At 42.8% G+C, this 16,472-nt stretch overlaps 1 protein-coding gene across 7 annotated transcripts in view; it reads left to right on the forward strand.

Annotated features, from left to right (window-relative positions):
- The window catches only part of dachc (dachshund c), a 24,042-nt gene extending 7,767 nt beyond the window's left edge, over positions 1-16,275 (forward strand). The window contains exons 2-11 of one of the 7 annotated variants that reach the window (XM_085799695.1): positions 772-881; positions 3,968-4,078; positions 7,430-7,611; positions 9,061-9,181; positions 9,291-9,425; positions 12,316-12,512; positions 13,095-13,245; positions 13,978-14,106; positions 14,328-14,399; positions 15,690-16,275. In XM_085799695.1, the coding sequence (XP_085655821.1) occupies positions 772-881; positions 3,968-4,078; positions 7,430-7,611; positions 9,061-9,181; positions 9,291-9,425; positions 12,316-12,512; positions 13,095-13,245; positions 13,978-14,106; positions 14,328-14,399; positions 15,690-15,727 (1,246 nt within the window). In that variant the 3' untranslated portion in view covers positions 15,728-16,275. Of the gene's footprint in view, positions 1-771; positions 924-3,967; positions 4,079-7,429; positions 7,612-9,060; positions 9,182-9,290; positions 9,426-12,315; positions 12,513-13,094; positions 13,246-13,977; positions 14,107-14,294; positions 14,400-15,689 lie in introns of all 7 variants that reach the window. The other 6 variants (XM_085799689.1, XM_085799690.1, XM_085799693.1 and 3 more) reach the window with 6 other exon arrangements.
- The last annotated feature ends 197 nt before the right edge of the window (positions 16,276-16,472 follow it).

Here is a 16,472-nt window from a genome sequence, read left to right on the forward strand (position 1 = left end):
TCTTTCAGTGTCTTTCACTCTCTGTTGCACCGTCTTCTCCCCCACTTTCCGCTGTCTTTTTCCCTCTTTCCCTCACTCTGTCTTTCAATATCAAACACACACAGACACACAGATGCACACTACACAGACGCGCGCACACACTTACCCACAGACTCATGTTATCCAGTGTCATGAAAGGAGATGAGCTGCGCTGGTTGTCATTAAGCCTGATGTGGCCCGTGTCATTTCCCCTGTCAGGACATTCACACCGTTTAGTCAGAGCCAAAGTGATGTCTGACAGTTTTTCACATACTTCCTCCAGGATTGATTGAGCATGCCTGGCTCAATCAAACCATGTGAATCTGCTTGTAGTCACAGCCTTTATTGAGAAAATTTGTGACATGGCGGGAAAAAAAAAGGGAAATGAATGACCAAAACTGGGGAGAGGATGAGAGTAGGAGGCGAGCAAACACATTTAATAAGCAAACAAATGAACGAGTAAGCTGAACAGTAATGAGGTGCTTTATTGATGCCATAGGGAAACTCCTATTTTGCTTGCTTGTATCCACAGGGAGGACAGATTTGCTGTACAGCAGTCTTCCTGGAAGCGGTCAGGTTTCAGTGTTTTGCTTGTTGACATTTCAGCAGGATCAGAGGTTTTCAGACTGAAGGACAGTTTCTCTAACCAGGCCACCCATCTCAGTCTCAGCATGAACAACTGACTGGAGTTGAGGGGAGCGAAGTCTTAAAGTTTCCCTAATGACTAACCTGAGCCTGTTTTCTTGCCTGCAGTTCCAGGCCTGGACGACCGCCCAAGAGGCTGCAAAGTGTGACCGAGGGCGGGACTCACCACATGCTGTCCCACAGCGGTCTGATGCACGCTGGGATCATGCCTCCTGCAGGTGACCACCCAGGCCTCACCAAGCACATGCCTTACATATACAGTATGTACACATCCGCCTATGTAGCTACAGGAAAGACTCTGCAAGATTTCATTTTTCAGGATGTTTACAGACTTTTCCTTCCGGTTAAACAGATTCTTTCTCACTGTTTTCTACCTCGTATTTTCTGTTTTCTCCATGATTTTTTTTTTTTTGCTCCACAAGAATCACAGAGCCACCAAAAAAAGTGCTGATCGGGATCTCTTAGTCTACAGTCCATTTAGTAACTTGTGCCCTCACTCTGCATATTAATAAAAAAGCTGTCAGGGAGGAGATATATGCAGCAGGAGAACAGCCTGAAACCGAATCACACCGAAGTTTTTCTCCTGTGCCGAAGTCACAGCAGCTCGGTGAAAACACACATTTTTCTACTGTCACGTGTCTATAGATCAAAGAATCAACACACGCGTGTGCTCCAACATGCAGCGATGATGAGGATGACACATCAGGGCCTGTGAATCAACTGCACAACATTTTAGGAACGTAAAGTTGTAATGAGGATTTAGTAAATATAATATAAGAATGTAAATGGTACATGTTTGGGGAAAACAAAATTCAGTTACTGACATATGGAATAATATTTCAATTAATTTCAGAATAGATGCAAAATGCAAATTAAAAAATGTTTTGTAATATAGAGGTGTTGATGATAATTTTTTATTGATCTCTGTCCTATTAGAAACTGACACAGTCATTCATTCTCTTCATTTTGCAGAGCTTTGTTTGTACATGTAATTCAGCACAAGTACGATAAGATGAAATCATGTTTCAATCAGAAGAAGAACAAAAAACATGTAATTTTAAAAGATGTGTTCAGTGTAGGGGTAGAAAAGCCTCTCTGATTCTAAATCCTCTTTTTCATATTGTTTATAATATAAGTGTTTGAAATTCTTTAGAAGTGAACAGAAAAGACAGTAGAAATCTTTAAAGAGTGAATCAGTGACACTGTGTTACTTCAGTCCTCTGAGGAGCTGCTGGCAAAGTTAAAATTTTGTTGTGTTGTGTCTGCTACTGACAAAAGGACAAGTTAGCCCATCAGTTTTAAGGAAAGACCAAGATGGATAAATACACGATGGGGCGGTTGTCTTTTTTCTTTTTTCTTTTTTTTTCCTCCTGCAGACCAACATAATGACACATTTTACCCATCGTCAATAGTCTGAAGAGGTGGGGCTCTGGGAGGCAACCTGTGTGTTGATTAATAAAATTAGCATACACCCTGCTGACACATAAGAAACAACTCATAACTTGCAAGCTGGGTATTTTTTCTCCAGTTGTCAGAACACAAAGTCCTCTGTAAAGGTGAACAAGACCCGTGAAACCACTTTTAAAGCCACTTCTTCTTATGCAGATGACAATGTAATCTATTCATTGTCTCCTCAATCATTAATGGTTAAGTTTTTGATTTTAAGTCTCGTTATTTAAATGATGTCCATGAAGGAAAACGTGTTGTTTGTAAAGTCAGAATCTGTGTGTTTAATGTTTTGGTTTTGCATTTTGGCTTTGTGCGAACAGCCAGTAAACTGCTAAAGGCCATAGTGCTGCTTGCTCTTGTCACAAAGTTGCGCGTTTTGAGTCCCTATTGTGGTGTGTTTGTGTGGTTGCATGCGAGTGTGTGTGTGTGTGTGTGTGTGTGTGTGTGTGCGTGTCTGCGCGCTTGTGTTTGTGAGAGCAGCACAGAGAAAGGGAGAAAAGTAATTGTTGGCACCTCACCGCTCTCAAAGTTGCCCTTGGCTTTGTGCTCTTCACTGCAACCTGATCTTTTCATTCCCCGCCTCAAAAGAAGCCATTTTCTATTAGCCTCCACTTCCTCTCACTGTTCAAAGGTGTTTGAGTATGTGTGTGTGTGTTTGTCTGTGTGTGTGTGTGTGTGAGCGTTCAAGAGCATCTTTCTCAGTGGGAAAAGAGTCTTTTTCCACCAAAGGAGAGGGCACGGCGGCAATGTCAGCGCTACTGATTAGAACTGGCCACATGAGAGGGGAGAAAGAGACAGAGAGAGGGAGGACATTTGAGCGTAAAAGGCAGGAAAAATCTTTGATGTGATCCTCCTTAGTCTCTTTTCTCGCCCTCGTGCACTCACACATACACACAGGCAACACGGTGGCTTATGTCCCGCTGTGATGCTGACATTTGAAAAGGTAAAGTAAGGAGAGGGGATGGGAGGAGAGCAGGGAAGAGGGCAGGAAAGAGAAGGGGAGAAGATGAGAAGAAAAGGAACAATTTGTTGTGGTTGTCGACGTCCAGGACGGACAGACTATTCACCTCAGACGCCCATTGTGCAAGGAACAAAAAAAAAAAAGAAAGAAAGAAAAAAAAACACTCAGCAGCTCAGTTTGTTGCGAATGTTTAGATGTATCCAAGATCAGGAAATTAAGACTTATGGTTTGTTTGCATTTCCTCAGTGCTGTTTGCACAGTTGCGCGTTTTGTCCAACTTTAATAATTCACTGTGTTTGTCTGTATTAGTGCGAGAGATATTTAATTTTCAGAGGCATAAGAAAGAGTTTTAAAGGTTGCTCCACGGGTCAAACTGCCTTCTCAGGCTCAAGACTCAAATTATAATGCGGCTCTGCCCTGCTGCTACGTTGTGTCGCTCTCCATTTCACATTATCCAAAAGTGCACAACCCCTATTAAAAAACAGCCACACTCCTTTTTTCTAATGCGTCTAATTTGTACTGATAAAGAAGAAGTTTCTGGCTGGAAGGTGGCGATGCAGCCGGCGCTCAGTGTCGTCCTGTGTGCTGTGCTGTGGGATGTGATGTCCCTGTGTGGGAGAGATGAATGTCTTGGCTTGTTCCTATCACCGCTGATTCCCTGGCAGACTAAACGGCCAGTGCAGCGGTGCAGTCAGAATGAATGGCTGGCCTCTGTCTTCCCATGACAACCTCCTGCCTACCCACCGCTCTAATCCTCCACCGGGGCCATTGATCTGGCTCTTATTGATTCTTTCTCTTTCTTTCTTTCCTTCTTTTTCTTTTTCTTTTCCTCTCTATGTCTATCTCACTCTCTCTCTGTCTGTCTCTCCCTCTCTCTCTCTCTCTCACGCACAGATCTGTCTGCCCTGGCCAAGAAGATCAAGCTGGAGGCGATGGCAAGTTACCACAGCAACCAACATCATGGCGGGCCAAACGGAGAGAACGGTGACCACAACGCCGGACTGGGTGAGTCTGAATCTGTTTGTCCATCCACACCCACACAAACACACACACACACACACACACATTTTATGTTTAATTATGGTCGTATAACATGTTGCACAGTTGTTGTCTGTGCGCATCTGTGATGCCAAGTCAATCCCAACTTGAGCAGCTGTGTTTATGTGCGGCTGCTGAACCAAGCTGATTAAAAACCAGGATGTGACATCACCTGAGCTGCATGTTCGTTTCCTCTGAGAGACAATGAAGGAAAACAAACTACAGCACCCATGAGTCAGCTCTTCATTTGAAATTAGAAATAAACATCTGGGTCGCTTAATCTAAACCACCACAACATAAAGAGCAGATCCCTCTCTCTTTTCTCTTTTTTTTCCTAATCACCAATTGTTGTTTTATTTTTCCAGTATTTCCAGGTTGTGATAGATTCCTGTAAATTGGGATTTGTTTGCATACTTGTGGGATTCAGTGAGATTCAGGAAACGTATCTTGAAAAACACAGTTGGTCATCTGTTTTGTAGCCTCAAAATGTTACCGGCAAATCATTAGTACATCTGAGTCATCACATCAAGAGAGCTTAAACCCAAACCAGCTCCGTTACTCATGCCCGACGTGACATTGGTCTGTCAGATCATATAATATTAGATCAGGATTTACAAGAAAAAAGAGTTGAGTCAGCACCGTGTTACCATTTACAGTTAACTGTTCATTTCAAAGCTGGAAAACACTGATTCATCTCATTTTTAGAGCTGAAACCTTTTCAGGCCACTCATTACACGTTCAAGTGTAATTCTTAAGTTATATGTTGTTCCCCTTAATGCAGCCCTTTGTAGCTTTGTAGTGGAGGAGAGCAGCCGCTGGAAAATGAAGCACCGGTGGACGAGAGAGCGAGAGCGCACCAGGATGATAGAGAGATGAATAAGATGAGAGGCTGAAACCAAATCAATAGTCTTCTCTCTAATTCACTATCCTGAATGCAAACGACAAACGCTGGACAATCGATGGCAGAACGGACACACGCACACACACGCACGTGCACGATTTCGCGCAGCACAAACCGGCGCGCGCACACACACACACACGCACAAACAAATCGGACGCACCGCCCCCTCTGTTATCGACAGGTTAAAGCGACATCATTGTGTTTAGACAGATGACAGGGCTTATGGAGGTCTGTGTGGAATACGCTATCAACCTGGGACACATACACTTAACATGTGGAGCAGACTGCCAGGCTTCAGGACACAAATGAAAAAGAAGGAACTGTCCTTGTGTTTTTCAGGAGACTAAAGTGAAACTGTCACTCCTTTTCAGCCATTTGTGAATGTGTGTGTGTGTGTGTGTGTGTGTGTGTGTGTGTGTGTGTGTGTGTGTGTGTGTGTGTGTGTGTGTGTGTGTGTGTGTGTGTGTGTGTGTGTGTGTGTAGTAAATTTTTCTCTGTAGCCGTGTCTGTAAACACTCCCAGTCTTAGGCATTGTTTACCATTGTATACACTCAGTTACGACGGCCAGCATCTGTGCGCAGTTTGGTGGCATGGTTACCACCAGCCATTATAAACCTGTAAAGCTTAATCACTGTTAATGATAGAGTCAAGTGGAAACACACACACACACACACAGATACACACAAATACACAGCGCAGGCCTATATACACACATAAGCACGATGTGTTTTTTCCATACCGCCACCCACAGCCTTATGGGAAGGATAGACCCCTACCAGATCTTAAAACCACTACAAAGGCAATCTCAGATTACACACACGCACACACTCACAAATGCTGAGTGTGACACCTTATGGGCTCGGGGAAGAGCGGAGAGCAGCCATTTCTGCGTTTAACAAGATCTTCTGGGAAATTTACAGTAACTGTTTGTTTACAGTAATGGTTTGTTTGGATAAACATAAGAGAGGCACTTTGACTTTTGATGTTTTTTAATGAAACATAAGAGAGAGTGATGGGAGGGCAAAGAAAGTGAAAAAAAAAACAGAGTTAAGAAGAAGGAGAGTGAAAATGAAAAATTAGAGTGGTGGGTGGGGGGTGGAGGGTGTGGGGGTGGGCTGGTCTCTAACCAAGGCTTAATATTTGGAGTTGGCTGCTAGTTGATTGTCGGAGCATCTGGTTATTTAGCTCCATTCAGACAGATCTTTTGTTTGGATTGGTTTCTGCTCTGGGCAAGTGAGAGACTAATCTGCCAAATGCACAAAGCACTGCACATATGTCCAGCGAGGCCGACTCATAAAGTCAACGCCTCACTCTTTATTTCTTAGTTTGCCTTTTCTTTTCCTTCCTTTCTTTCTGTTTTTTTTTCTCTCCTCCTTCTACTCTTTCTTTCCCTTTCCCTCCTTTATTTGTTCTATTTCATCTCTCCTCTTTGGATAGCCTTTTTTGTTTCCATGCACTCGTTCTATTATTTGTGACAATTGTGCGGAATGGAGTCCAAGATTTTTTCCTTTGTGTTTATAATTACCCAGCGTGCATTGCTGGCCCAGCACCAGGACTGCCATCAGCTTCTTTTGTTCCACTTCCTCCCTGTGTTTCTTTTGTTTTTGTTTTTCCTATTATTAAATGATAAATATTTATGTCATTTTCTCCCCCCCCTCCATGAATAGAGGGACTGCAACAACCCACTAGGGTGCTGTTGAGAGGAAGGATTTTCTTTAAAGATAGGGGATGCTTGTCTTAAAGAGCAGCGAGATTGGCCAAGATAAGAAGTGTTTGAATGTGTGTTGGATAATCATCAAGAATCGCCAGGAAATTTAAAGGAAAGTTAGTCAGTGAGTCGACTCCAAAGAGGCTGAATTTTGCAGGTGACTCTCACGAAAAGCAATTAAAGCCTCACAACAACATTTTAAAGCATCACTCTCTAAATCTTTGCATTTTCTAAAGAGCAGGACGAGTGTTTCTCAGTCCTGTCTTCTTCTACTTCAGCCCCTCTTCATCTACTCTCCTCCTGCACTCATCTTTTTTCCACACTCAGCATCTCTAAACCCTTGACAGGCACATGAAGACTTATTTTTGAGTCATGATGTACAGGCAGAGATTGATATCGGTGTCCAGTTTCAGTCCAGTCCAGAGAACCAGCGCTGCCTTCAGTTCATTACACACCACAGGCTTGAGACGAGGGAGGACTTTAAGTTGTGATACGTAAATGCAGCTGAAGCAAAAATGAAAGGAAAGGAAAACAAAACCCGATTCATGTTGGGTGCATGTATAGAGAAGCTTTGATGGCCTTTAAACGGAGCTGCAGGATTGACCTTTACCATAGTCTAACAAAAAATAACTCCACTGTGCTCCCTCTCTCTTTCTCTTTCAATACTTACCTTTTTTTTATTCTATTTTATTCTAATCTCCTCCCCCAGTTCTGGATCAGTTGCCCTTCATGATGATGTCACATCCTCTGATCCCTGCAAGCCTGGCGCCAGCCTCCGTTTCCATGGCGATGGGCCAGATGAACCGACTGAGCACACTGGCCAGCATGGCCAACGTGGCGCAACTTCACGCCGCCAACCCCCCTGCTAGGGCTCCCACCTCCGTCATTAAGGTGAACACCGCCCTCCATCAGCGCCGTGGATCTGACCACCAGCCAGTAATCGTCGGAGTCCGCGTGACACAGGGGACCTTTAAATTAAATTAAAGTTATAGTCACATAGAAGTGTTGTTCCAAAACTGAAAAATAAATCTCCCACTTGCTTTTAACACCCAAAGGCATATTTGTTGTCCCTTACAATTCAAGGTGAATTAATCTTTTAATCGTTTACATGCAGAATTTCCATCCATGGTTAGGACTAAAACAAATTGCCCGGTAATTGTCTGCTGGTGGATATCCACGTTCTGGATCACAACCAGAATGTAATCAGTTGTTCCTTGGTTTATAGCCAATCCCATATCTATTTATAATTTTTTGAGATATCCTGCGTACAGACAGAAACTGCGACCTTCTTAGCCTTGATCACTTTGTTTAAAAACATGATCAGCGAGTTTGCTCTTAAGACTAATTAAAAGAGGTTTGGAAAGATAATATATTTCCAACAAATTGATGCTTTTGCCTCCTCGTAAAGTGCTATATCACATCATGTCCTCATCAGTAGCAGGAAGTTTTGTGTCCGGTCATAATTTTAACAACACAAACCATTGTTTTTCAAACACTGGGCTTGGTCCAAAGGTGTTTACCAGGCTTATTGAAGTGAGCACCACATTTTTTTCTTAAAGCAGCAAAGGATAAAAATTAAGTTTCAAGACCTTTCCATTTTCCCAAGAACAAAATTCAATATAATAAATATATTGTCATACAAAATATAGATAAACAACAAAAAAGCAAATGAGCCCATCCCATATCAATGTCAAGCTAGCTGGCAAGATAGCTAGCTATAGGCTACTTTTCTTTCCGTGGATAATAAATATGAATAATAATGGTGATGCTGGTTATTTTATCTGTCTCTCTCTATTTTATCAGATATCAGCGACAAGTTTAAGCTAACTAGTGGTAATGCTGTTTGTCTTGACTATAATAAACAACTTTTAAATTACATATTCAAATGTATTCAACCGCAACATTATTTTTCATCAATACCAAAAGCTGTAATAGTAGATTGGATGTTTCACTGGCTTCATCGGATTTTGGGGAAAAAACGCATGGTCCTGAGATTAAAGTGAAATCGTCATGTTTTTCTGTTTTTTTTAGTTGTAATCAATTAATTACAAAATTAAAAACATCTAGATGTGACATTTAACCCAAACATTTTGGCCTTATTAGGAATAGTGATCATGAAAGACTGCTATTTATTTATTTTAACAATCTCATTCCTATGTAGACCTATATGAATCCAGCTACACAATATACATTTTAAAGAGGCTCTGTTCCAGGGATGGATTTTTAGGTATTGGCAGAGTTTCAAATGTCACTGACATTTTGAATGAGGTTTTCTTACTCCTGGGACAGAACCTGGTAGTTTTCAGTTTGACTATCTGTAATCATTATTGTTGTTTCTAGGAACGTATGCGTGACAGCCCGTCACCCTCTCCCTCGTTGGAGGAAGGTCAGATGTCATCCAATCACAGCAGCAGCGTGTCGAGTTCACCGTCTCACACAGAACGCACTGCAGAAACCACACGTATGTACCCATCATACAGTGTCATCCAAAAAAAAACAAGTTACTGTTAAATTATAACAATGTTGTGAGGAGTTTATAGTCTCCTTGACTTTTGATATCTTCCCTCCAGACCCGCTCCATGACGGCCTGTCATCAAGTCACAGTGTGTTGGGACACTCCCCCGGTGTGGTGCAGGCGTCCAGAGAGGCAGACGTGACTCCAGTGGAGTACAGCAAGGAGAGTAAGAGGAGCCACAGTGACAGAGGTAAGATACACAACTATGTTCATATGAAAACCTGGGTCAGCACTGGTTTTTGTTTGCTCTTCAAAAACATAACCAGTTTAAAGGGATAGTTCAACAACTCCGTCTCGTAACGTTCCGTTATTACCTCATAGCGTGGTGAATGTGCAGGTCACAACTTGTCCACGAGAACGTTTTTGGAGTTTTTGGATTGTGTATTTGATGAGTTTGATGAGGGAAACCAAGAAATCCCATTAGCCTCCGTAGCGTAGCTCTGAGCAGCTCGCGGATCAGCTCCGCCGTTCTAAAAATAGCTTGCACCAACAATTAAAGGTAATGAACCGACTGCTAAAACTAAAGGGATTTTGGCAATGGGCCAATTTGCCAAAATGTTGAACTATCCCTTTAAGCTTTAGTCTTATTTCAAAGATAATACGAGTTGTCTTAAATTAGACAAATCTATTGACTCTCAGTGTCAACTTGACTTCAAAGGTCAAGTTTTTTGCTGTTTTCTGAGAATTTCTTGGAGCGGTCATTAATCATTTAATGATTATTAATGAGTAATGATTATTTCTCAGACCAATCAATGGGCTTTGTGCAAAGTCTGCCAATAAAGACTGCATTCAGCTTCCATCCAGTCTGTCTATTTTTGTCATCGTTTACACTCTGGATTTAAACACTTGGCATGTGGCAACAGTGTGATAGTTTATTTAATAGTGTTTATTTACAAGAGAAAGGGTTTCTAGCAGATTGACAAGAGAGAAATATCTCAGTAACAGGTCGATAAGGATTCACTGTCTCACCCCTTCTCCCTTCCTCCTCTCCTCCTCCTCCTCTCCTCTTCGCTGTCGGTGGCCCCCCTGGCTTCCCGCAGAGAGCAAAGACAAATAATTCTGCAAAACAGGGCTCCATTAGACCAGGAAGCGGTGTTACATTAGCGAGCCATTTGCCGGGCCGCGGCCTAACGAGCCAGGCGGCCTCCCGTGCTCTCAGCTGGACCTCATCTGCATAACGACTGCCTCCCTGTCGTTAGGGCCTGCGTTGCCACGGCGCTGCAACGTCAGTTGTTTGGTTCTCTCTGTCAGGGAGGTTTGCATTAGCTTAATGAGGACTGCTCAAGGACAAACAGTCAGCAGAAATCTACAGCGAGAGGGAGAGAGCGGGACAGAAACTGAGAGTTTGTATGTGTGTGCACGCGCCTGTGTAAATGTATTCTAATACTGAATCACATTATTCAGTAATCGAATCTAAAAATCACAATGGCCTCCCAGGTAAGGTTTCAGATGCTGTCAGGTATCTGTGAACATATTGACAAAACAGTGATGGCACCAACAACGTGAATGCCATGCATGCATCACGCATCACATTTATGCAATTGATTTTCAATTGATTTTCCTGCATGCAAATGAAACACATGTACATTTGCTGGATTGCAGGCTTTTGTATTTGACCTACAACATCACAGGATAGGTTTATCATGGATTGAGCGGACTTTCAAAGAGCACTTCAGCGCTGTCATTCTGTCAATCCATTGCATGATAATCTCTGAGTCTGAGTGTGTGTATGCGAGCCGGTTTTGGCTGTGTGTGCTGTTTCAGTGGTCTTTGAACAACGTATCCATGCAGCAAAGATCAGAGGCCATCTCTGACACCTCACTCCCATTAACCAAACATCAGCAGAATTTTATTCTCTCTCTGTCTCTCTCGTTCTCTCCCTCCCTCCCCTCCTGTTCTCTTCCGCTGACTGGCAGTCTTCACGTGGTGAAGTTCATTAGCCCTGGGGACGGGTGGGAGAGGAATAAGAGAGGGGGGAAAAAGAGAGATGAAGTTGGGAGAAAAGAGAAAAACAGACAGTGACCTTGGTTAGGGAGATGGGTAAATGATCAAACGAGCTGGCAGCTGTGTGTATGTGTGTGTGTATTTATGCCAAACGTGTGTGTGAGTGTGAGGTAAAGTAGGCGTAAAACAGTAACTCAATAAAGGATCAGTCACATCCAAGGAGCCTGGGGAGCCCACGCTGCTGACTGCGCACTTCAGCGGCTACGAATGTGCGTGCGTGTGTGTGTGTGTGTGTCTGTATGTGAGCCACAGGAGTGTAGTTGGATGCCCTCCGCTGAGCTCGCCAGCACCTGCTAATTACCTTTCTCTACAGAGCAATGCTTTTAGCAAGAAAGAGGGAGAAAGAGGAGGAGGAGAGGAGAGGAGAGAGAGGGGGGGGGGGGGGGTATTGCTTCTCATCTGTGAAACACCTTGAATGTGACAGTTGCCAAGACGTGTGGTCGAGGCAGAGTAGGGGAGGTGGGTGGATTTGGAGCAGAAGATGCTGTGGTCAGCTAAGTGGAGAAAACACTGTCATTTGTCACAGACAGAGAAAAGTGCCAGATATCACATCGCACGTTCACACTCGTCTCTGCTCCAATAACCCGCCGGACTCCCAGGACGTCTCCGTCCTCAGTGGCTCGGATGACAGTGAGCGTATAAAGTGAGCAACTGCCTGATGTGTTGGTGGTTGGTGGTGGGGGGGGCGGGGTGGTTGGGGGGGAGAAATGCAGAAAATGGCTAATCTTCATCTCCCTCAGTGTCACGAATCGGGAACACGCAGTTCTCAGGTTTTACAAACAGATGGTCATCCATAATGCAGCTTCTTAGCTGTTTTATGGGAGATGTCAAGCTGTGATGCATTATCAATAGGCAGAGTGCCATCTAATAAAGGGTAACCACATTTTCTAAACCCCAAACCAGGACTTCTGTGTTTATGTACACACACTTTCACAAACAGTAATTAGTGTAAACACCTATTTGCCGTTTGGCCTTGAAATGTTTACAAGAAATTAAAGTGAATGTATTAGGAAGTATACGTGGCATATGAATTCCATATGGCCCTGCTGACATTAAAAATGTCTTTTGCCTTCCAGACACCAGCTCCTTGGCCACCCAGACGACCAGGGAGAGCTGTGATAGACAAGTCTACCAGAAACCCCCATCAGGCAGGGAGGGCTGCGAGAGGGTATCTTATCCTGCGGGACAGAAGCTCGCAGCAGGTCTCCACCACACTCCCTTCATCTTCCCCGAAGGCTTGTCCTCCATAGAGACTCTGCTCACGAACATCCAGGTGAGGCTCTGCCGGGGCTTTATTATCATTATTATCATTATTCTCCGGCATGAATAGGAAGGGAGATGAGCCACTCTCTGGGATTTCCTGAAATGGTAAATAGCAGACAAGGCAGACATTTAAGATATGCAGTAATTGGGATGGGCGTGTGCTGACCTGCTTCTCAGATTTTATGTGTCTTTGTTATGACAAAGTCGCTGTGAAAGCACTCGCTGGTTCGGTTTTCACAGGACAAAAAAAAACACAGTTTTAATCTCATCTGACCCTGATGTAATGGTATTTCCATTTTTAGCATGAAGTTAAAAGATCAACATCGATTTTCATGTGGAAAATTTTTTTAGTTCACCTGAGTAAACGCAGGAATTGCCTGAGGAAGAGACAAACTCATTGTGATGTGTGGTTTAAATGCTTTTTTTTAGTAATCTGTGGCTCGTTTTAAATGATTTGTTGAAGATATTTACTTAAGATTATGTGACTAGATGAAGTGAGGATTCTGTCTGTTGCTTTATTAACGGAGACAGATAGGTCTCCTGGCTCTTGTCTGGTGTGTAACCTGTTGATGTGTGCCTGTGTGTCTTCAAGCAGGGTCTGCTGAGAGTTGCCATAGAAAACGCCCGAGCGCAGGAGAAGCAGGACCAGCTAGAGAGGACGGAGCTGAAGATGGAGCTGGTCCGAGAGAGGGAACTCAGAGAGACCTTGGAGCGACAGCTGAGCATCGAACAGAAAAACAGAGGTAAATCACATTAAGCAGAAACAGAATCTGCAGATTTTTTTTTTTTTATGGAGATTTTTCTAGTTGGCAAATATTTTACGACCGTGTAGGGACTCCATTCAAAACTGTCAGTTTTAACTTCCCTCTCATGAATTTATAAACACTTGCATGGTGTTGATTTTTACATCCCAAACACTGACAATTCTGCTGTGCAGCAAAAGCACGTCGGTCTAATCCACTTCTAAGCTGACAGGACGTCCAATAACTTGAAAATCAGATCAGGAAGTGAGGACACCTACTGTATATTACCCACTTAAAGCATCTGCAGAGGTGAATTAGACTGAGGTTGGCAGTATACTACAAACTAAATCGAGTTTGGCATGTTCACAAAAGCTGTCATATACAGCACAGTGAGAGCAAATGCCATTCAAGGACAGTTGCCCTGATAAGGTCGTGCCAGATGGGGGAAGTTTTGGTGGGAGGTGACATTAAATATTTGACCCAAAGCAGCCATCCACATGATATGGTTGACCTATTGCAGACCACAGCGTCCCAGGGAGAAGTCAAAAAAGGTCTTTGATCACTCAGAGCAGCAGCGAAGTCTGAGTTTTGTCACAAACCTGTCAAACGTCCTCTGTGAACACAGTTTGAGCTCATGCAGGGAAAATGCTGTGAACACACTGGCCTCACTTAGCAACTATTAATATCTCATTCACGTAAATAAATAAAGTTTCTTCTTCCTCTTCTTCTTAGTTCTGATCCAGAAGCGCTTGAAGAAGGAAAAAAGGAGTAAGAGGAGACTACAGGAGGCCTTGGAGGAGGAGGTCAAACTCCGTGATCAGGCCGAGCACACCCTGCTGCACACCGCCAACACACACACAGGTACAGGCCTCAAACATTATCATGTCTTATCTTTCTGTTTCCACTCATAATTGGACCCAAAAGTTTTTTAGCAGCCTGCATAATCCTCATTTTCATATTAAATGTCACCCAGTCGTCAGTGCAACATAGCCTCGACTGTTCATTAGCCTCTAATTAAGTGTCCTTATTAATTAATGACCAAACTACAGGCCATCAATCATCAGCGGCCCCTCCTCACACAGAATCCGTGACCCAGGACGTGGATGGGAGCAACCACGATGACAACAGGCTGGACACCAAGGCAACAGTACAAGGTACAGGTGTCGAGATAACAAATACAGCACAGTTCTGACCAGTGGAAATGTTTTGGCCGTGGACAGAGACTAAGAAAGCTCATGTCAGTGCCTAGATATCTGTCACCAAATGACAACTTAAAGGAAATTAAACATTAAAACATTATTAGTTAGTGAGTGATGAAAATTCATATCATACTCATATGTGGGCCATGCTGTTACCTGAAGACAGTAAATTAAGTTTTTGGTGGTTTTTTGGAAGATGTTCTTTTTAAATATGAGGGATTGGGTTTGTGATCTTTGAGTCGAGGTCTTAAAAACAAGCAGTATCAGTATTTCTAAAGGCACCGCACACAGTTTGTGGGGATTACTCACTCATTAGCAGTCGAGACCTGACTCCTATGCCTACTGAAACAAGCCATTTCAGAGGAAGAATTGTGAAATAAACAGTGATATACCTGCTGCTGGAGATTTATTTAGCTCCTATCAACTGGAGCTCGGACGACAGATTTCATTATTTCACCTACTCACTGCTTTTGATGCTTAACTGACCAGTCTACTGGAAGGGTTTTCAAAGGTTTCACAGGGAGACCGCTCCTGAGAAATTGAACAAAATTAAATGAAGCATGAGGCAGTTCGCCGGGGCTACCGTTTTAATGGAGACAGGCGTTTAATATATTTATTTTGCCAACATTATTGTCTTCGCGGGGATAGATTAATGAGAAAATCCCACATGTAACATCTTAAACAGACAGAAAAAGAAATGGCCGTGATCTCTAGCCCGGCCTCATCAAAAGAGTGCATGGTTCCAGCCCACCTCTGCTCCACGCCGTGCCAGGACCGCCGTACCAGACAGCGTGCTTGTTCAAAGGCAATTTTTAATTGAATGTCAGTGAAGCAAGAAGAAAACTGGCCACTAATTAACGGCTGTCTTAATTGTCCTCGTGACGAGTTTGTTTGGACATCATTTGCATAATTAACACCCAGTAATAAATCATTTAAAGGGGAATTGTCTGTCAGACAGCAGGGCAGGATGTGGTTTCTTTGTGCCAGGAAGTTTTATCACCAAAAACAGGGATCAGGGGCCGAAAAACATTTTCAACCCAGACTTACTGAATTTTTCAGTCTTTAATCTGGTTATAGAGGACCTTCTTCAGTATTTATATACATTTCTACAACATTTTTCTCACCCACTGTTACAGTTGCTGAAGGATCAAACTGTCAGATTTGACAATTTCTACAATATAAGTTGTTAAAATATTTAGATTTATCACTGCTCTTCATTGATCCGTATTTCTTTGTGGATTTCAGAGGGCAGAGTATTCCTGCAGACCTCTGGGATGTACTGAAGACTTTGTGGATGGATGGATGAATGGATGAATGGATGGAAGAATGAATGGATGGACGGATCAATGGAGTGACGAAGATTCCTCGTTTATGAGAAATTCAATCGACAGGCATGCTCAGTGGCATCTGAGATCAACAGCTCCACCTCCTCATGAGGACCCCCCCCCCCCTACATTTCAAGGGTGACCTTTGAACTTTCTCATTGTTCTCTTGTTTTTTAATTTATTCCATTTATCATCGAATCTTGGCCGTAGTGGGAACAGTACTTTATTCTGATGATGTGTTTGACTGTGTTTCTTTCAATCAAGGTTTCTAGATCCTAGATAAAAATGACCATAGTTGTTTTTTGTCAGTGCTGTTTATCTGGACACAAATGCTGAATATTACTTGTAACAGAGTTGTGTACATATATATAGTCATCATTTTTGTTATTACTATTATCATTAAGGACATAATGGCATGTTGTACAGTCAGTAAATGACTTGTATTGTGTATGTTATGCAGTAGTGCAGTTTGACAATACAAACAATACAAATCCTTTTTATTAAACCGTGGTAGTGCTTCTTTCTTGTTTTTTTCCACAAGTCCCTGAATGCATCATTTGTTTAATTGTTTTTCTATGTGAATAGGTTCATTGATCCCTCTGAAATACATCGTACTCTTCAGAAATGTGGATTTCTATCATAGTTTATTGGTTCTTTGTGACAAACACAATGGTGGTGCATTCTGTGATACAGTAAACCCTTG

Source organism: Trachurus japonicus, chromosome 15 (genome assembly GCF_045865225.1).
Source record: "Trachurus japonicus isolate A0001 chromosome 15, Traja_1.0".
In the NCBI taxonomy this organism is placed as follows: domain Eukaryota; kingdom Metazoa; phylum Chordata; class Actinopteri; order Carangiformes; family Carangidae; genus Trachurus; species Trachurus japonicus.